A 22,043-nucleotide genomic window follows, 5' to 3' on the forward strand; every position below is an offset into this window, starting at 1 on the left:
GCTGGATCGGAAGAGGAGCAGCCAGGACTAGAACCGGCACCTCATATGGGATGCTAGCGCTTCAGGCCAGGGCTCTATCCTGCTGCACCACAGCACCAGCACCCCTACTCCACTTCTAATTCAGCTCCCTGCTAATGAGCTGGGGAAAGCAGCTTGCTACCCGATATGGGAGACCTGGATGAAGCTCCTGGCTCCTGGCTTCATGTGTTATGGGGAGAGGATATGGATAGAGTGTGTAATGAGTTTTTCTATTGACTTCCATGTGGTTTGATTCTTGACTTGGGTCTCTTAACTGATTTATGATAGAGAATTGGTTTGTGTGTTATTCATTGACTTAGTGCCAGGAAGGAAAGTTTTAGGTTTCCTATTCTGTCATCTTACTGATGACACTCCCATCAAAAACATTCACAAGTAAGCTGGCTTTTGTTTGTGTATGATCATGAAGAATGTAATGAAATAGTTTAGTGACATCTTAAATGAGACTTTTTTTTTCCTTTGCTTTGAGTTTTTGATCTTGAAGAAGTTAGTGGGACAGTTTGGTGTCACTGCCTTGATAAGTGCTAAGGCTGATCAGCAGTCTGACTCTCCGTTGCTTTCAGACTATTTAGAATGTCTAGAGCAAAAGGAAAAGGATGTTTTGGTATTATGAAAGTAGTTTTGACCTTGTAGATCTCAAGAGTCAGTCTTCAGGATCAGGGGTTTGTGAAGCACATGCTAACAACTGCTGCTTTATTGAGTTAAAGAAGTTCTCTTCTAAACATTAAAAAAATAATAATAAAAAAGGGGCAGTCGTTTGGCACAGCAGTTAAGACACCACTTGGGATGCCTGCATCCCATATCAGAGTCTGGGTTCCAGTCTCTGCTTCACTTCCTATCTAGCCTCCTCCTAATGTGTACCCTGGGATGCACCAGGTGATGGCCCAAGCACTTGGGTCCTGCCAGTCATGTGGGAGACCCACCTGGCTCTGTACTCCTGGCTTTGACATGGTCTTGGCCGTTGTGAACATTTGGGGAGTGAACCAGCAAATAGGAGGGCTATCTCTGTTTCTGTTGCTCTTTCTCACTATCACTCACTCTGCCTTTTAAATAAATAAAAATAACATAGATAATATGCAAAATTCTCTTCCATGAGTATTTATCTAGGAGTCTTTTAAATTGAAAAATTAATAACTCTTGCATTTTGTAGAAACCTTTTAATGGATCTACTGAACTATCATGTGATTTTAAAAAAAATGTAGTAAATTGCTTTGGTGGAATCTTGGATGTTCCAGATAATCCCATTTAGTTTTGATGTATCTCAGTATTTGTCTATAGCTATATATGTATATTTAGTGCTATATTTAAATAACATAAGACATCATTATTACAAGTATTGTTGAGTTAACATTCAGAATTATCTGTATGTCAGTTTTTTTCCTGCAACTCTAAGATTCTCTGTGCAATCATTGTTGTCCTGCTTAAAGAGTGTCCTTAAACATTTATTTTGTTTGAAAATGTTTTATTTTGAACTGATATGTGAAAATGTGTATATTTTTGAGACATTGTGATGTTTCAACACATGTACATGTTGTGTCATATTCAAATCAGAGTAACCACATCTCAACGTTTTTTTTTTAAACTTTTATTTAATGAATATAAATTTCCAGTGTACAGCTTATGGATTACAATGGCTTCCCCCTCCCATAACTTCCCTCCCACCCACAACCCTCCCCTCTCCCACTCCTTCTCCCCTTCCATTCACATCAAGATTCATTTTCAATTCTCTTTATATACAAAAGATCAATTTAGTATAAAGATTTCAACAGTTTGCACCCATATAGAAACACAAAGTGAAACATACTGTTTGAGTACTAGTTATAGCATTAAATCAAAATGTACAGCACACTAAGGACAGAGATCCTACATGAGGAGCAAGTGCACAGTGACTCCTGTTGTTGACCCAACAAATTGACACTCTAGTTTATGGTGCCAGTAACCACCCTAGGCTGTCGTCATGAGTTGCCAAGGCTATGAAAGCCTTCCAAGTTTGCTGACTCTGATCATATTTAGACAAGGTCATAAAAGACAGAGGATAGTAACCAATGATCCTAAGAGTGGCATTTACCAGGTTTGAACAATTATACAGCATTAAGTGGGGAAGAGGACCATCAGTACACACAGGTTAGGAGTAGAGCCATTGGTGGTAGAGTAGAGGTTATGATTACAAAGGAATGAGGCCCAAGTGTGCAAGACAGGGTCTAGAACAAAGGACAGAGTCATTATTAGAGGAGCTAAGAAAGGTGCTGTCTAAGCTACAATTAAGTTTTCTGATTGAGAGGCAAATAGAACCTGATAGAAGGGGCTTGATAATAATCTGTTGGGCTTTAGGCCTTGTAAGTTAAGAGGCCCAGACCTATCTATCTCTTCACATGGGGTATATCCTAAGGGAGGTGTGAACCTCCTAGGGGAAGGCACTCTGTTGACTTTCATTACTTGGCTGGCCTGGGAGGAGAGCTGGCCTGGTAAAGGCAGGTGGCATCTCTAACGAGAAATTTACAGTTCTGCCTGCAATGTTGCTGACCCTACTTGGCCATCCCCTCAGCTGCAGTGGTCACTTTGGAAGTTTTAACATTTCATTATGGTGAAAACATTCAAAATCCTTCTAATATTTAAAGAGAAATATACAACATAAATATGTATTATCACCCTACTATGCAGAACACCAGAACTTCTTTGTCTCCTAGCTATAACTTAGTACCCATTAATCAAACTTTTCCCATTCCCTCTCTCCAGCACCCTCCCCCCCATTCTGCTGTTTCTGTGACATCAACTTTTTTAGATTTCACATATGGGTGGGGTCATGCAGTACTTGTCTTTCTGTGCCTGACTTATTTCACTTACCATAATGGCTTCCAGTTCCATCCAGATTCTTGCGAATGATGGATTTCTTCCCTTGTATGCATGAATAGTCTTCCATTGTGTGTATTTACTACATTTTCTTTTTAAGATTTATTTATTTGAAAGTCAGAGTTACAGAGAGGCAAAGAGAGAGAATGAGGTCTTCCATTGGCTGGTTCACTCCCCAGAAGGGTGCAATGGCCAGTGCTGGGCCAATCTGAAGCCAGGAGCCAGGAATTTCTTCCATGTTTCCCACGTGGGTTCAGGGGCCCAAGGACTTCTGCCATATTGTACTGCTTTTCCAGGCCATAGCAGAGAGCTGGATCGGAAGTGGAGCAGCCGGGACTTGAAGCGGTGCCCAGATGGGATGCCGGCACTGCAGGTGGCAGCGTTACCCGCTAGGCCACAGCATCCTCGTTTTTCAAAAAGGCTTTTTTGTTTATTTGAAGGCAGAGTTACAGGGGAAGGGTGAGAGAGAGTGACAATCCAGAGGTAGAGATATAGAGATAGCTTCCATCTACTGGTTCATTCCCCAAATGGCCTAAGCTGGGGCCTGGTGCTCCATCCAGGTCTCCCACATTGGTGGCAGGGGCCCAAATAGTTGGGCCATCTTCTGCTATCTTCCCAGGCTCTTTAGCGGGGAGCTAGATTGGAAGTGGAGCAGCTGGAACAGAAACTGGCACTTATGTGAGATATCGGCATCGTAAGCAGTGACTTAATGTGCTCTGCCACAACACCAGCCCAGCATCCTCCAGTTCTAACCAGTTAGAGTTTTTAGGTTTGTTTTGTCATTATAAACTAATGCATTAAAACATATTTTATATATTTCTGTGTGTTTTCAGTTGATATAATTTGCTTTCAGAATCCCAAGTGTTAATATTGCAAATTGATATGGATTATTTCTCTTTTTTTCTAGTTTGCATTTGTGCCGGCTCCTTAGTGAAAATAAAAGCGATGATAGTTCAACTTACAGAGGTAAGATTTCAAAAAGTAAAATAAACCATTATTTTTGGTTCGATTACAATGATTAACTCTTGCTTTCCATTCATTGCTATGTATAAAAAACAAAAAGTGTAAGAGTTCACCTTATATCAAGCTTTTATATGAATCCATTACAGTCAAGATTAAAACTATAGTAAGACTGTACATCTTGTATGCTCTTGTTATTTGACCTGCAGTACAGTCATATGATATTACTTGACTTTTGTAATTGAGACTTGGTATATTTAGCTAAATTTCAGCAGTTGTTAGCAGTATCAGTCATAAATGTGGGGGAAAAGCTGGCATGGAAAGAAAAACGGCTTTGATTTTACTTGCACTAGAAAATTTCCAGAAACTGAAGCTTAGTGTTTTTACTACAGCTGGTTATGTTCAGGTGGTATCTGGGGATCTTGTTAAGGGCAGTTGCCATGGAAAACATGAAAAGCAAATGAGTTGTTTACTGCATATCCCAAATAGGATTAATTAAGTAAGATATTACATAATGAGGCAGGATGTAAATTTTAGTATTAAAGGACTTTGCTACTTAATATTCATTAGTTTAAACTTAAGTATACAGGTTTGGCAAAGGAGTGGCAAAAATAAAAGAGATTGTGTCTAGTAATTTTAGAGCATTTTTATACGTAGCTTTAGTTAGGGATGAAACTCAATGTTTTTTTCAATATGGGGAATATATATATATATATATTTTGACAGGCAGAGTGGATAGTGAGAGAGAGAGACAGAGGGAAAGGTTCTCCTTGTGCCGTTGGTTCACCCTCCAATGGCCGCTGTGGCTGGTGCACCGCGCTGATCCGAAGCCAGGAGCCAGGTGCTTCTCCTGGTCTCCCATGGGGTGCAGGACCCAAGCACTTGGGCCATCCTCCTCTGCACTCCCCGGCCACAGCAGAGAGCTGGCCTGGAAGAGGGGCAACTGGGACAGAATCCTGTGCCCCGACTGGGACTAGAACCCGGTGTGCTGGCGCTGGGAGGGGGAGGATTAGCCTATTGAGCCACGGCGCCGGCTGGGGAATATATTTTTATAAACATTATTCTATCTTGAGCCAAATTTGTTAGGACTTATTATAGTTAAATTATGCCTTTGCGAATAGATCAGAACAGAATACTTTTAAAAAAAGATTTATTTATTCATTTGAAAGTCAGAGTTACATAGAGAGAAGGAGAGGCAGAGAGAGAAGTCTTCCATCCGATGGTTCACTCCCCAGATGGCTGCAATGGCCAGAGCTGCACCGATCCGAAGCCAGGAGCCAGGTGTCTCCTCTCAGTCTCCCATGCGGGTGCAGGGGCCCAAGCACCTGGGCCATCCTCCACCACTATCCCTGGCCATAGCAGAGAGCTGGACTGGAAGAGGAGCAACCAGTACTAGAACTGGTGCCCACATCGAATGCTGGCTCCGCAGGCACAGAATTAACCTAGTGCACCATGGTGCTGGCCCCTCCAAAGGCTATTAAAAAAGACTTTATTTTATATTAACATTTTTAGAGTTGCTTATTTTCCTATTTTTAATGGTTAGAAAGAGGTCAAGTTTTAATATATGAGACTAAGTAAAAAGATGACAAGAAGGAGTTCATTTGACCAGTAACAACCATCTCCATAGGTAAATTTTTTCCAAGAAATGAAGCTGTGATAATTAACAGTGAATAGAGCTATTTGTGGCTAACATTTCTCATAGAACTGCCATTTTTGAAATGTAAAGTATATATGTATACGTTTATTTTTTGTTTGAATTCTAGTGGCAATTGAAATCTGATTTTGAGAGAAATGTCTCTGACTGTAAGATATGGATAAAACCCAGTATTCTGTTTTCTGCTATTTCTGTTGTCATTGTAGCCGTAAGATCTAATGGAGTGTATTTTGAATATGTTTAGGAAAATCTGTGAAGTCACCTGGTGAAGAAAATGATTACTTTAGTTTATATCAACTTGGTAGAGTTCAAAGCAGTTATTGAAAATAATTATGGCTACATTAGTAGCATGAAAAATGTATTTGAAAGTGGGGAAGAATCAGAATACCAAATGATATATACAGTGATTGCAGATATGTAAAATCTACAGTCTATGGGAAAATACTGAAAAGGAATGCTTAACCAGTAGTTACATTACAATATTAGAGGAATGGTTAACTTTTGTCTAACCTGCTAGTGTTATGTTTTTGTGAAAATAAAAGGAAAACTGCCAGAGAAAAGGATTAGAATTATATTTTTGTTATTGACACTTATATCTGAGAATTTGGAAATAGATTTCCTCCAAGTCTGCGTTTCATGTCAAGAGACTGTGTTCTTAGACTACTTCTTTTATGTTCAACAGATTTCCAGCAAGCTCTCTATGAGTTGTCATACCATGTCATTAAAGGAAATCTAAAGCATGAACAGGCATCTAATGTTCTTAATGACATTAGTGTAAGTATATATTTGTATATTAAAATTAGTTGGTACATCTCTTGCCTTTGACATAGACATCCTTGAAGTATATACTTATATTTCATTCTAAAGTGGGTTTCTTAAGGTAGTAAAGTGAGTATCTTAAGGTAGTAAAGATATTTTAATTCCTTTTATCTGGTTTGAGTAAAGTAGAAAATACTGGGAAAGTTGGGAGGATGAAAAAAGGTGCCTGCACTGTAAGGATATTGAAGTATCCTTAATTTAAAGTGATAATCTAAAAATAAATTGAGGGTTGAGTGTTTAGCTGAGTGATTAAGATGCCATTTGGGATACCTGCATCCCATATTAGAGTGCCTTGGTTTAGTTCCCAGCTTTATTTCTGATTCCAGCTTCCTGCTAATGTGTACCCTAGGAGGCATCAGGTGATGGCACAAATACTTGGGTTCCTCCCTGCCACACGCATGGGAGACCTGGATTGAGTTCTAGGTCTGGTGTCAGCCTGGTTCAGTTTGAGCCGTTTTAGGCATTTGGGGGGAGTGAACCAACAGATGGAAGTTCTCTCTTTTTTTGTCTCTGCCATTTAAATTTTTAAAAAATCTGAAATTAGTTTTCTCCCAATGTAGTACAATGTGCCATTTTTATTTATATGTATATATTAAGATTTATTTATTTATTTGAAAGAGTTACAGAGAGGCAGAATAAGAGAGAGAGAGACAGAGATTCTGAGTCTCCCATGTGCGTGCAGCTGCTCAAGGACTTGGGTCATGTTCCACTGCTTTCCCAGGCTATTGCAGAGAGCTGGATCAGAAGTTGAGCAGCTGGGACTTGAACTGGCATCCATATGGGATTCTGTCACTGCAGGCTGTATCTTTACTTGCTACACCCCAGTTCTGGCCCCTTTTGTTTATATTTATGCTTAGGAATTAACGAGATTTTTAATTTTGAGAATTAAATTATTTATTTTTTTAAAGATTTATTTATTTGAATGAGTTACAGAGAGAGGTAGAGAGAGAGAGAGAGAGGTCTTCATCCACTAGTTCACTCCCCAGGTGGCCACAATGGCCAGAGCTGTGCTGATCTGAAGCCAGGAGCCAGGAGCTTCCTCCAGGTCTCCCACGTGGGTGCAGGGGCCCAAGGACTTGGGCCATCTTCCACTGCTATCCCAGGCCAAAGCAGAGAGCTGGATGGGAAGAGGAGCAACGGACTAGAACAGGCTCCCATATGTGATGCTGACACTTCAGGCCAGGGCTTTAACCTGCTGCGCCACAGCGCCAGCCCCCAGAGGATTAAATTATTTTAAATGTTGGTTATATAGTTATACTGTTGACTTGCTCTTTTTCATCTGTTTGCTGTTTGTTTTAGAGAAAATATTAGGTAGATTTATAAAAAAATTTGAGAGGCAGGGAGAGCAAGCTTGTTTCCATCTGCTGGCTTACTCCTCAAATGCCTGCAGCGACTGGATTGAAGCTGGGAGCCAACAACTCAATCCAGGTCTGTCATGTGGGTGGTGGGAACCTAATTACTTGAGCCATTACCGCTGCTTCCCAGGGTCTGCGTTGGCACGCTGATATAGGATGTGTGTGTTTTAACTGCTAGGCCAAATGCTTGCCACCAATGAGACTTTTTAACCTTATAGTTATTCTATATCTTAGTTTAAGTGAGATTTAGACTAGATACTTCTCATAGTGGTTTGCATTTGAATTGGAAGATGAGCTGTCAGATTTTAAGGGTATTTATTGTGAAACTTTGAGGTATTGTGAGTGATATGTTATTCTGTTACCGATAGGCTGTTTTTTTTAAAAAAATATTTATTTATTTACTTTGAAAGAGTTACACAGAGAAAGAAGGAGAGGCAGAGAGAAAAAGAGAGAGGGAGAGAGAGAGAGAGAGAGGTCTTCCCATCACTGGTTCACTCCGCAATTGATTGCAATGGCTGGAGCTGTGCTAATCTGAAGCCAGGAGCCAGGAGTTCCTCTGGGTCTCTTGTGCGGGTGCAGGGGCCCAAGGACTTGGGCCATATTATACTGCTTTCCCAGGGCATAGCAGAGAGCTGGATCGGAAGTGGAGCAGCCGGGACTTGAAGCGGTGCCCAGATGGGATGCCGGCACTACAAGCAGCAGTGTTACCCACTGCACCACAGTGCCAGCCCCAATATCCTCAAAAAGGCTTTTTTGTTTATTTGAAGGCAGAGTTACGGCGGAAGGGCAAGAGAGAGAGAGAGAGAGAGAGAGAAAGAGAAAGAGAGAGATCGATCCAGAGGTAGAGATGAAGAGATAGCTTCCATTCACTGGTGCCCATATGGGATGCCAGCACTGCAGGCAGCAGCTTTACCCACTGCGCCACAGCGCCGGCCCCAGATAGGCTGGTTTTAAAACCTGTATGTGGGGCAGGTGTTGTGGCACAGTGGGTTAAGTTGCTGCTTGCAATACCGGTATCTCATAAGTGCTGGTTGTAGTCCCAGCTGCTGTACTTCTGATCCAGCTCCCTGCTGATGTGCCTAGGAAGGCAGCAGAAGATGGCCCAAGTTCTTGGGTCCCTGCCACCCACATCAGAGACCAGGAGGGAGTTTTAGGTTCCTGGCTTTGGCCTGGCTCAGTCCTGACCCTCATGGCTATTTTGGAAGTGAACCAGCAGATGGAAGATCAGAGTGTGTGTGTGTGTGTATGTATGTATGTATGTATCCCCCCCCCCCCAGCTCTGCCTTTCAAATTAATAAATTTTTTAAGTAAAACTTGTATGAATAAAATTATCTTTCCAGTTCAGAACAGCTTTTATAATAAATATTATTGAGGTGAGATCTGGGACTTCTTGATCTCAGTATGAATTTCCCTTGTTGCATTCTAAGCTTTTGTAGCCTTTTTCTATTAAGGGAAGGTAATCTCCTTTGTTTAATTTTTGTGCTTCCCAGGGATGGTCTTAAGTTTAGCTTTTGTGATTTTCTTCTCTCCGTATTCAGGTGCATTTAAGTAGTAGAGTTGAGTATAAGTTTCCCTTTTATTCCTACCAGCTGTAAACATCAGCATTAGTTCATGTTGGACTCATCTGGTCTTTTTCTTTCATATATATATATATATATATAGATAGATAGATTTGAAAGAGTTACAGAGAGAGGTAGAGATAGAGATGAGGTAGAGATAGAGATGTCTTCCATCTGCTGGTTCACTTCCCTGATGGCCACATGGCTGGAGCTGTGCTGATCTGAAGCCAAGAGCTTCTTCCAAGACTCCCATGTGGGTTCAGGGGCCCAAGTACTTAGGCCATCTTCTACTGCTTTCTTAGGTCATAGTAGAGAGCTAGATAGGAAGAGGAGCAGCTGGGACTAGAACTGGCGCCCATATGGGATGCTGGTGCTTCAGGCCAGAGCTTTAACCTGCTGCGCCACAGCGCCAGCCCCTGGTCTATTTCTTAAGCAAGTGATATTCTGTGTTTGAAGTTTCTTGCCTTGCTCTCTTTTGGTCTTCAAGTAGCCTGAGTGCTTGCATTCAAGTAGACATAGCCAGAGAAATACCTGGTTGACCGTGAAGGTGTGATTTCATTCTGTAAAATGGGCATTGATATAGGTTTCATTATGTTATGGTATCTGATTATAGTTCTTTTTCAGTTTGCTGAAAATAGTCCAAATGAACCTTGTTTATGTGTCTTTAGTTTTTACTTAGCTTCTTTTGAATATTTAGTGATATCTTTACATACACTTTCTGAGCTTGATTATCTTTGCCATGGCTTGCTCATAATATACATTGTCAAATATCTTAGCTATGGAAACATCTCTTGTGTGTCTTCTTGCAACTGCCAGTTTTTTCTTTAGAATTTCTTTTAGTCTCTGAAATTAGGCTAATTTTAGGGCTTCTATAGTACCAGGAAACTATAAATTGCAGTAATTGAGCTGTGATCCTTACTAGTGGAAAATGGCTCTAAAATTGAGCATGAGAGTGGGAAGGCAGGAAACAAATCTCGACTAATGCTGAAGTTTTTATCCAGAAACAGAACTTTGGGCCCATTTTTCCAAAGGATACAAATGAGAATGAATAAAACAAGGTTTCAGAAATTATTTTCCTCTTCAAAGAAATGTACAATATGGAACAATAGTGTTTGGTTTTGTGCTTTTTTGATTTATGTTCTTGTGATAGCATTATGATTTTGCATAGATCAAATATTGACTCAGGTATGAATACCTTTAATGTTTTAGATGAAAAATATACCATATTAGTTTTGCTTCAGGTATGTGTGAGGTATTCTAAATTCCAGCATTTTCTTTTTTTTTTTTTAAAGATTATTTATTAGAAAGAGTTACACAGAGAAGGAGAGGCAGAGAGAGAGAGAGGTCTTCCATCTGATTGTTCACTCCCCAGTTGCCGCAATGGCCGGAGCTGCACTGATCCGAAGGCAGGAGCCAGGGGTTTCCTTCGGATCTCCCATGTGGCTACGGGGGCCCAAGGACCTGGGCAATCCTCCACTGCTTTCCTAGGCCATATCAGCTGGATTGGAAGTGGAGCAGTTGGGTCTTGAACTGGCGCCCATATGGGATGCCGGTGCTTCAGGCCAGGGCTTTAACCTGCTGTGCCACAGAGCTGGCCCCAAATTCTAGCAGTTTCTAACCTGAATGTGAATTGGAAAAATGTTACTCACTTGTACTGTTTAATATTTTCTGAGGTTGGATGGTAGTTTGGCTAGTGGTTAAGGCACCAGTTAGGATATCCACGTCCCATATTAGAGTGCTGAGTTCTGTTCTTGACTCTGGTTCCTAATTCTAGGTTTTTGCCAAAGAGAAACCTGGGAGGCAGCAGGGTTGAGTTCTTGGCTTGATTTTGGCCTGGCCCAGTTCTGGCCCTTGAAGGCATTTGGGGAGTGGACCATTGAATGGGAACTTGGTCTCTGTCTGATTCTCTGTTTCCCTCCCTCCCTCCCTTTGCTTAAGTTTCCATTTTGTATCAAGTTATTTGAGAGTAGACATTAAGAAACTTTTTCCAACTATTATCTCCTTCTTTCTGTTTTTATTATGAAACTTGAAGAATTTTAATATTTGATAGCACAGAGATATTGGGGGTTTGTTAGTTTTTAAGTTCTACTGAAGAGTATTAATCTGAAACCCTAGTACTGGCTGTGTATTGTTCTGGTATTTACTTAATTATCTTTGAATTAGGAATTTCGTGAGGATATGCCCTCCATTCTTGCTGATGTATTCTGCATATTAGGTAAGTATTAAGTTACCTGTAAACATGTGCTGTGTAACGGTAAGTTGATGTGCCATATTGAATAGAATGTTTTCTTTAAAAATAAGAATTTTACAAATGTTTCTGCAAATCTGGAAATAGTTTTTATTTTTCACACAATAAACAGTATAGTATTCTATGTCAAATGTTAGTGTAGTCACTTTCTAAACTATCTTTAGCATATAACAGCTTTTTTGGAGTTTTTGGCAACATATTTATAAAAATTTGAGCTAAATTAAGTCATTTCAAGTTAAAACAAGTTTTCTGGCATGAAATTATTATGAGTTATTTAGATTGTAGTAACAAAATAATTGTAGTCAGTGGAGATTTTCAGTGAATGATGTCAGAATCTCAAATTTGGGGCACTTGAGATATTTATTTTGCTATTGTACTCTTGATTGTTCTTAATTTTAGAAAGAGCAAGAAGAGACAAAAGTATTCAAGTACTTTTGTTTTGTGGATAAGAAACCAGCTTTGGAAATAGCAACTTCTCTATTTGCACAGAATAAATAAGAATTCATGTAAGCTATAAAAGGAATATTTCTTTGACTTAGAACAGAAGGTAGTATCCCTCTATGGGAAGCATGGATTTAAAAAATAATGTATACTACAATTTATTTTTTCTAATTTTACATCTGGATTAAAATAACTTAGCACATTTTTCTCCATTAGTTTTGTGCTTTTTAATGACTTTGAATCTAATGGGGAAAGCATTACCAGACATTCTGTTCACTTTAAAATAAGACATCCTATGAAAGTTTGTCAAGTTGGAATGAATTATTTTAGCTCGTTAATCTTAATTCCTAAAATTAGTTAAATTGCTTAAGTAACTTACTGAGACTCTAGAATTTGGCCTTAATAAATACAAGTGCCTGGTACTTTGACCCTAGTATGTTACAGATTTCATAATAGTGGTGATACTGGGAACAGGTCAGAATGTGTGTACTGTAGTGATAAATGAAAAGACCAGACCATTGATGGGGTGACTGTATGTTCCCATTTTGTTTTCCCTAACATAATTGTTAATAGTGCCCTCTGTTACTCTCAAAACTGTCCTCTTTGGGTGACAAAGTACATGTTTTTGGTATCTGTTGGATTGATTGATTTATATTAACAACAATTAAAAGCCATTAGTTTTTGAAGCATGCACTAAAGATACCGCATTATTATTTTTTTTTTGACAGGCAGAGTGGACAGTGAGAGAGAGAGACAGAGAGAAAGGTCTTCCTTTGCCGTTGGTTCACCCTCCAATGGCCGCTGCGGTAGGTGCGCCGCGGCCGGCGCACCGCGCCGATCCGATGGCAGGAGCCAGGTGCCTATCCTGGTCTCCCATGGGGTGCAGGGCCCAAGCACTTGGGCCATCCTCCACTGCACTCCCAGGCCACAGCAGAGAGCTGGCCTGGAAGAGGGGCAACCGGGACAGAACCGGCGCCCCGACCGGGACTAGAACCTGGTGTGCCGGCGCCGCAAGGCGGAGGATTAGCCTAGTGAGCCGCAGCGCCGGCCCAAGATACCACATTATTTTAAAAATGAACATAACATGAAACAAATTCCAACTTAAAAAGCTGTAATTTGCTATAAATTTGTATGTAACATTTTGTGAAAGCTGTTGTTCCTTAATAGTTTCAGGATTATGTTATATCTGTCTTTGGGTAATCATTAGGTATCAGTTTACCAGTTGCAGTAAATTATTTACTTACTGGGTTGTGTTTTCCCTTCATAGTTAATTAGTAATATGAGTTATTACTACAAGTCATTTTTTTTTTTACTAGTAACATGAATCCATGAAGATGATGTTTGGTTGCTCTTGGGAAATTTCTTTTAGCCTATTCAGTCTGTTTTTATAAGAAACATTAGGACTGTAAACTTCAAAATTTCCCTCACTTGCCCCCTCCCACAATCACTCTCACCTTTGACAGAAAAAAAAAACATGATCAAGGGTGACCCCAGCTCAAGGTAGGGGAATAGGAGAAAGAATATGAACTATCTCTGAAGATGATGATGATAATGGTAATGATAGTAATATTAATAATAATATAGGTGCTGTTTTTGGAGGAATTTTTATGTTTTAAGCATAGTGCTTAAGCATTTAATTTCACTTTAATCCTCAGCAATTTCTTTAAGGTAGGCTTGTACTGATCAGAAAAATGAGGTTCAGGAAGTGGTGGCATTTCAAGACCATGTATTTAATTAGGCACTAGGTGCATTAGCAGGGAGCTGGATTGGAAGCAGAGCAGCTGGGACTCGAACAAGCACTTTGCTTTGAGATGCAGGCATTCCAAGTGGCGGCTTTTAAGCTGCTTGGACACAAAGGTGGCCCCAGCCTGAGAACCTTAGTAACCTGAAAAGGCGAGTTTGATATAACTCGATGGCTTGCTGGGACATCTGCTTGGGGGTAGGTAGTTGGTAACTCAGAGAATTACAGCTGGAAATGGTTGAGGGCTTTTTATTAAAATCTAAAATTATAGGGGAAATGAAAGGTAACTTCATTCAGGGATGGAAAGGTAAGTAGATTTAGGATAGAAAGGAATCAGGGCGGGGCCAGCATTGTGGCATAGCAAATAGGGCCGCTGCCTGTGATGCCAGCATCACATATGAGCACTGGTTTGAGTCTCAGCTACTCCCCTTCTGATCCAGCTCCCTGCTAATGCCCCTAGGAAATCAGCGGAAGATGGCCCAAGTGCTTGGGCCCCTGCACACATGTGGGAGACCTGTAAGAGGCTCCTGGCTTCAGCCTGGTCAAGTACTAGTTGTTGTGGATGTTTGGGGAGTGAACGATTGGATGGTCTCTAACTATGCCTTTCAAATAAATAAATCCTTAAAAAATAACAAAAAATGAATTCACTAGAATGCTGTTATGAGTTAAGAATCAAAGGATAAAATAAATAGGAAAAGCACAGTTGGGATATTAGAGTACTGCATTGACTGAGACAACTAAGAAATTCACTGAGGTCCTATTAAGTATTTGCTGACATGGTCAGAACCCAGGAGGATGGCATCTGAAGCAGGTCAGGTGGCTGAGGTGAGCAGATTGGTTTTGTAGAGGATGAATCTGCTACCAGGTGCCCTGATGTTAGAGACTTTAGGGCCCTAGAGAGTTGACAGATGTTGGTTAAACGAATGAACCTAATTTAGTCCCAACCCCTTAAGATCAGTATCCTTGAAGTTCTAGGCTGAGAGAGGGACCAGAAGATGAGATACCAGGATAACAGGTGAGAGTTCCTGGAAAGGATTAACAAAATATATGCGAATTAGAAAAAGTCTTGATGAGAAATTCAAATTGAACTACTATTTACATTATGTAAGTTACACAATACAATCTCCTTAAAACAATTTGAGCTGTATGCTTAATTACAATGGCCAAAATATGGGGGAATTGGCAGCTGTCCAAGAAGGGAAAAGTGGAGAAAGGCCGGGAAAATGTGAATATGTATCTTTTTTTTCTTTCTTTCTTTTTTTTTTTTTTGGTTAGGCAGAGTTAGAGAGAGAGACAGAGAGAAAGGTCTTCCTTCTGTTGGTTTACCCCGCAAATGGCTGCTATGGCTGGTGCGCTGCACCGATCTGAAGCCAGGAGCCAGGTGCTTCCTCCTGGTCTCCCATGCAGGTGCAGGGACCCAAGCACTTGGGCCATCCTCCACTGCCCTCCCGGGCCACAGCAGAGAGCTGGACTGGAAGAGGGGCAGCCTAGACTAGAACCCGGTGCCATATGGGATGCCGGCGCCGCAGTCAGAGGATTAACCATGTGAGCCATGGCGCCGGCCCCTGAGATAATCTTGTTTGTAATCCTGCCAATCCTGGTTGAAATTTTTGATGATTAGTATTTAGCATTAATTGTTATATTTCCTCCATACCTCAGATCAGAAGATTGTTTGACAAATTTTCTGAATAATTTACTAAAACTTAAGGTCTCAGTTTAAAAAAATATTTCAGTGGGAAGAAAATAAAAATCTTGAATACTCTTTATTTACTAGAATTGTAATTGAAAAGATATTTTAAAATCTTTTCAAACTATCTTTGTGGAGAGTTGGTGGCCAGGTAGCTTTGTTAGAACATGGTGGTTTGACTAAGGTGGCCAAAGTCAAGGGTTTGATCTTTATAAACAAGAGGATCTTCAGATTTAGAAGAGATCTTTGTTGTCAGCCAGTTCAACTTCCTACTTAAGGAAAGAATTTATTTTTCAGCATCTTTGACAAGTAGTTTAAACTTTGACTGTTTACCATTTTAAGGACAGTATTTTTTGTAGCATTGTTGCTTCCATTGCCGCAGCAGGTAGCGCCTGTTAATCAACTTACCCTTTATGGATAGGTATTAAAACACTCATACGTATGTCGGATGTCTCCAGTTGCCATAGTTTTAAATTTTTCCAAATTTATGATGAGGCATTTTTGAATTAGCAAGTTTTAAACAAAATAAATATTTTAGTGTTAGAATCTAGAGAAATCAATCAAACTTATCTTTTTTTCATCATTATAGATATTGAGACAAACTGTTTAGAAGAAAAAAGCAAGAGAGACTATTTTACACAGTTGGTATTAGCATGTTTGGTAAGTTTTAAACAGTACTTTTTAAAACTTTGCATTGGAGTCGTCATTGCAGTTAATTATGTTAATGGAGGATATTTTGACAATCAGGTGACAGCTCATTATAAGGTGAGATTTGTGTTTTGAAATGGAATGTGTTTTGAAATTAGATGTGATATTTCTGTGAAATAAACATGTTACCGTATCTCTTAAACTGTTCACGTAAAACCTTTAGTGATATTCCTGACCTAGTAAGTTCCTAAGAAAGGGTAAGCATCTATAAATAGAAATTACTATAGACAGCTTTTAAACTGAAAGAATTTTCCTAAACTCTTTATTAGGCAAGGAGAAAAAGAATAGAAGTAATTTTCATGTAATAAATTCTAAAACCTTTCATAGTTATGGTCTAGTAAACCATATGTCACAAATTTAGAACTAAAGAGAATGACATTACCCAGACCTGGAAGAATGTCCTTGTCCTTGTCTTTGTGGTGCTGTTATTTGGCTTAAACAATTGAAACTAAAGAAAACTGAAATGCTGTGTTATCTTACAATTCAGCTGAGACAGACTCAGTTTTAATGAGAATTTCACCTGTCGTGCTTGTCATTTGTTGGCTATGTACACCATGCATATGATTTTTAAGTGAATTTTTGGGAGAGCTGTATGTTTTATATTTCAATATTTGGAGAGTTGTCTTTTTTTAGTTCAAGTCCAAAAACTTTTTGTAAGTTGATATTTATAGAATGAAATGTTTGTATTCTCATTTGGGAAGTTATTTAGAATATATTTAGATTGTAGATTGCATAGTTGGAATGCTAAGAAGTAAATGACCTTTAATATTTTTTAATACAGTATTTAGTTTCAGACACAGTTCTAAAGGAACGCCTGGATCCAGAAACACTGGAATCATTAGGGCTTATCAAGCAATCACAGCAATTCAATCAAAAATCAGTTAAAATCAAGACAAAGCTCTTGTAAGTATATGTATCTTATGTTGGACATCAAGTAGCTGGATGTTTAACTTCTCATTTTGAATACTATGAGTTTTTAAGGCTCATTGAAGAAATTTTTGTGGTTAGTGTGGATCTTTTGTGTTTTTCTCTTTCAAAGAGTAGCCTAAGATTGAGTCATCAGTGAGGTTTACTGCTGCAAAACCAGTGTTAATTTTGTCTGTATTCAACATTAAATAATATTTAATGTTCTTTTTAGCAATAAAGTGGTGTGGGACTATGACTATAATCAGAGCACATGGTAGAAATAGTGGTGTATTGTTATTCTTTGATGTTAGCAATATTCTTTCCTTTTGTTACTGATTTACCCATGTAACTTCCATATTCTTTTATGAACTGTTAAAAATGATACAAAGAAGTTAAACCTTTAATAGCTATTCTTATGATTATTTTAAAGTGGGAGATATTCAATAAGAAGAATACATTATGGTATACAGGCTTGTTAATTGAAGTTAGTTTTTATCCTCTTAATGATATTTATCTGATTTCAGTTATAAACAGCAAAAATTCAATTTGCTAAGAGAGGAGAATGAAGGTTATGCCAAGTTGATTGCTGAATTGGGGCAAGATTTATCTGGAAATGCTACTAGTGATTTAATCTTAGAAAATATCAAATCTTTAATAGGTAAGATTTATATGTGTGTGCATTATGTGTTGTTGTTAAGATTTTTTTAAAGCTTGTAGATTATTCATAGAGACAATGAGTGCATTTCATATAATGTTTTGCTGCAAATTTATTGTTTTGTCAAACTTAGTTTTAAATCTTTGTCAAACACATTGTTAAAAATTATGTTTCTATAGTTTTAATGATCTGTGGCTTTATATGAATGAAGTTGAATTTCTTTTCATTTGATTGTTTATAACCCTTGCCTGTGTTCTTGCTGAATTACGGTCTTTTTGCTTTTTATTTGTTGAACTCTATTTAGTAGAGTGTTAAGCCTTTGACTATAATGTAAATTAAATGTTATCTCAAAAATAATATTGGGTAGGTGCTGTGGCACAGTGGGTTAAGCCGCTGCTTGCAAATGCCAACATACCATATGAATACAGGTTCAAGTCCTGGTTACTTCTCCTCTGATCCTGCTCCATGATAATATGCCTGGGAAAGCAGCAGAAGATGGCCCAAGTTCTTGGGCCTCTGTCACCCACGTGGGAGGCCTAGATGGAGTTCCAGGCTCTTGGCCTTGGACTGGCCCAGCCTAGCTGTTGTGGCTGTTTGTGGAGTGAACCAGTGGATGAGAGATCTCCCTCTCCCTTCCCCTTCCTGTAACTCTTTTAAATAAATCTTTTTAGAATATTTTTAAAAGATTTATTTATTTATTTGAAAAGTGGAATTATAAAGAGGCAGAGGCGGAGAGAGAGAGAGAGAGAGAGAGATCGATCGATTTTCTGTCTGCTGACTTACTCCCCAAATGGCTGCAATGGCCAGAGCTGGGTCCATCCAAAGCCAGGAGGAGCCAGGAGCTTCTTCAGGGTCTCCCATGGGGGCCAGGGCCCAAGCGCTTGGGCCAGTCTTCCACTTCCCAGGCTATTAGCAGAGAGCTGGATTGGAAGAGGAGCAGGCAGTACTTGAACTGGCGCCCATATGGGATGCTGGCAGTGCAGGCAGAGGCTTAACCTACTACACCAAAGTGTCAGCTCATTAGTATACTTTTGAGCTGCCGATTCATAGATCCCTATACCAGTGATCCTTGAATCCAGATGGCAAAAGCATATTTTATAATTTAGAGGAAAGGGTATCAGAGTTGTACTCCTTTAAACACTTTGTTAAACTAAACTAAGTGTACTCTCCTCTTTTTGTGTGCCTTTCAGAAACCAAAACATGTTGTATACCTTACATATATACAGTGAAAAAAGTGATTGTTAGATTTTCTTTTTTTTTTTTCTGAATCAGTAGTGAAGCATAATTTTTCTTTAAAGGGCAAGTTAGGAAAAACATTTTTGCTTTGTGGATAATATGGTTTTTTGTTGCACCTACTCAGCTCTGTCTTGTAGTGTTGAAAGCCATAGATTGTACATAAATAAATGAGTTTGATTGTTAGAGTAAAACTTTATAAAAACAGTCAAATGGATTTAATCCACCATAGGTGATACTTTCTTGATTCCTGCTCTAAATAAAAGTTCTAGCTGTAAGCTGCTCCTGGAGTGAGCATCCTTAAGCTTTGTTTTCTGGATTGAAAATTGTTCTTTTTGGTTTTGGGTTTAGTTGTCTAGGATCTTTTTGGCCCAAACTCTAACCCTTTATCATCTCTCTCAGAGTCAAAGCTCTTTTCACCAAGCCTCAGGACTTTTTATTTGCTGCCTAAGGTCTAAGGTTGTAGATTTGGGTAGGGCTGGTGAGGGGTATGGCCCTCTAGTCTCACAAGTACTCTTGAAGCTTGTCAGGTGACCAGAGGAACATTAAAAACAAAATAAAACAACAAACTGAGCCATTTTATTCTTGGACAGATTTTGAGACATTGAATTCCTTTGACCACATTATTTTGAGTGTACTTAGTACTTTATTTTTGGATCAATCAATATAAGATCTTGTCAACCTAGGTACATCTGATCATTGTGTCAGCTTTCCTCTATCTTGTTGAAAGGCCATTTGGCTGCCTCTTTTACATAATTTTTTGCTTTATTGAAATTTCTTAGCTATACATTAGTTGGATATCCTCCCTCGCCCCTCACCCCCTGCCATGAAAAAGAGCACAGCTATTGGTGTTTTGAAGTAAAGGTTTTCTTTTCACTTAGAATAATTTTTATTTTGTTAGGTGTATTTTTCTGCATCTTGATTTTATTGGTTCCTACAGTGACACGTACAGTTTCTTTGCAAATACTATTTCTCAGAAATTATTTAACATAGTATTTTTTTTTTGACAGGCAGAGTGGACAGTGAGAGAGAGAGAGACAGAGAGGAAGGTCTTCCTTCCGTTGGTTCACCCCCCAAATGGTCGCTCCTGCTGGCGCGCTGCGCCAATCCGAAGCCAGGAGCCAGGTGCTTCCTCCTGGTCCCCCATGCAGGTGCAGGGCCCAAGGACTTGGGCCATCCTCCACTGCCTTCCCGGGCCACATAAGAGAGCTGGACTGGAAGAGGAGCAACCGGGACAGAACCAGCGCCCCAACCGGGACTAGAACCTGGAGTGCCAGCGCCATAGGCGGAGGATTAGCCTAGTGAGCCGCAGCGCTGGCCCCATAGTATTTTTTAAATTTTTTTTTTAATTTTAATTTTTTGACAGGCAGAGTTAGACAGTGAGAGAGAAAGAGACAGAGAGAAAGGTCTTCCTTTTTCTGTTGGTCCACCCCCCAAGTGGCTGCTACGGCCAGCGCATTGTGGCTGGTGCACTGCGCCGATCTGAAGCCAGGAGCCAGGTGACTCATCCTGGTCTCCCATGCAGGTGCAGGGCCTAAGGACCTGGGCCATCCTCCACTGTACTCCCGGACCACAGCAGAGAGCTGGACTGGAAGAGGAGCAACCGGGACAGAATCCGGTGCCCCGACTGGCACTAGAACCTGGGGTGCCGGCGCCGCAGGCGAAGGATTAGCCTAGTGAGCCACGGCGCTGGCCCCATAGTATTTTTTATTAGCTTGCTTCAAAAGGAGTTCTTTCTACTTTCCAAGTTGTTTCATTTTTGTTGAAAGCTTGTTTTTTTCCTTATATTTTAAGGTCCATTTTGTCTGGTTACTGAGACTATAAAAAAATCTTTTTTCTTTAAGATTTATTTTATTTATTTGAAAGGCAGAGTTACAGAGATAGGAGAGACAGAGAGACGTCTTCCATCTGCTGATTCACTTCCCAAATGACTGAAGCCAGGAGTTTCTTGCAGTTCTCCCATGTTGGTGCAGTGGCCCAAGGACTTGGGCCATCTTCCACTGCTTTTCCACACACATTAGCAGAGAGCTGGATTGGAAATGGAGCAGCCGAAACTTGAACCCAGTGCCCGTGTTGGATGCTGATGTTGCAGGTGGCAGCTTTATATGCTACGCCACATTGTCAACCTATAATTATGTTATTTTTATCTGAAATGTATACACTAGACAACTCTTCCAGTCATGTTTACAGTATTTTCCTGGTGATTTATTTTCCTGTTTAGAAGCTCAGTTTGGCTATATTGCTACAAAAGCCACTGTCAGTTTAATCACAGCTCTTAACTGTAGTTGCAGTTGCTCCAATATACTGACCATCTTGTTCATCTTTGGGGAAACTTCAGTTATTGTCCAATGCATTTCTTTAAACATATCATCCAGGAGGCGTGTATTCTCAAGGGTAGAGGAGGCTCTGTGTTATAAGCGCTTGGCACCTATTACTAAATATTTATTTAAATGAAAGAATGATTTAATTATTATAGTAAAGTCTGTCATTTCTTTATTTTTCCATTGTTCCCTTCCAGTATGGTTCCCTGTTCGTTCCTCAAAAGACATAAAAGCTGTGTGTGTGTGTGTGTATGTATTCCTTAATGAAAATGGTGGTAGAAGTAGGGAGCAAGCTGGTTCTGATCTTTCTAGATCATAAGATTGTGGATGTTTGAGCTGGATGAAATCCTTTCTAAGGTGCTTGAATACAAGAGTGTCTATATTCTACCTCAGTTTCCAATAGAAAATGTTTTTTTTGGCTATTCAGGCTTATTGATTGTTATTAGAGTCTTATTATATGTGAAATAGCTTAACTGTTATTAGAAACTAAGGTTTTGGAAATGATTTTTCTAAACTTTGAGTTTGGCTACTTTTTCTATATTATAGGTGATATTGGTTGTACTAACTTACAGCACCTGAGATTTTAATAGAAAAGTAACCTGCCACTTTTTCTTTTGAGAAAGAAGCAAAGATTGATATCTGTTATAAGTGAAAGTGCATACTACTTCTTCTATATTCTTAAATTGAATGTAGAAAGAAATGAATTCTAGACAGTACTGATTACTGACAAAACAGTCTTGAGAAATATAAAATAAACATAATTTCAATGATTCATGTTTCAGCACATTGGAAATATAAACTTCAAAGAATTGTGAATGCATGACTTTAAAGATGTCCATATAATATGTTTCTTGTTCTAGTCTTTATTCA

The 22,043-nt window shown here is 39.4% G+C and overlaps 1 protein-coding gene across 11 annotated transcripts in view; it reads left to right on the forward strand.

The window, feature by feature from the left end:
* The window catches only part of THOC2 (THO complex subunit 2), a 126,224-nt gene that overhangs the window by 16,559 nt on the left and 87,622 nt on the right, over nucleotides 1–22,043 (forward strand). For all 11 annotated transcript variants that reach the window (XM_062184254.1, XM_062184255.1, XM_062184257.1 and 8 more), the window contains exons 2-7: nucleotides 3,794–3,852; nucleotides 6,183–6,274; nucleotides 11,397–11,448; nucleotides 15,940–16,010; nucleotides 16,840–16,961; nucleotides 17,489–17,622. In XM_062184254.1, coding sequence (XP_062040238.1) covers nucleotides 3,794–3,852; nucleotides 6,183–6,274; nucleotides 11,397–11,448; nucleotides 15,940–16,010; nucleotides 16,840–16,961; nucleotides 17,489–17,622 — 530 coding nt within the window. The remainder of the gene's footprint in view (nucleotides 1–3,793; nucleotides 3,853–6,182; nucleotides 6,275–11,396; nucleotides 11,449–15,939; nucleotides 16,011–16,839; nucleotides 16,962–17,488; nucleotides 17,623–22,043) is intronic.

Source organism: Lepus europaeus, chromosome X (genome assembly GCF_033115175.1).
Source record: "Lepus europaeus isolate LE1 chromosome X, mLepTim1.pri, whole genome shotgun sequence".
Classification (NCBI taxonomy): Eukaryota; Metazoa; Chordata; class Mammalia; order Lagomorpha; family Leporidae; genus Lepus; species Lepus europaeus.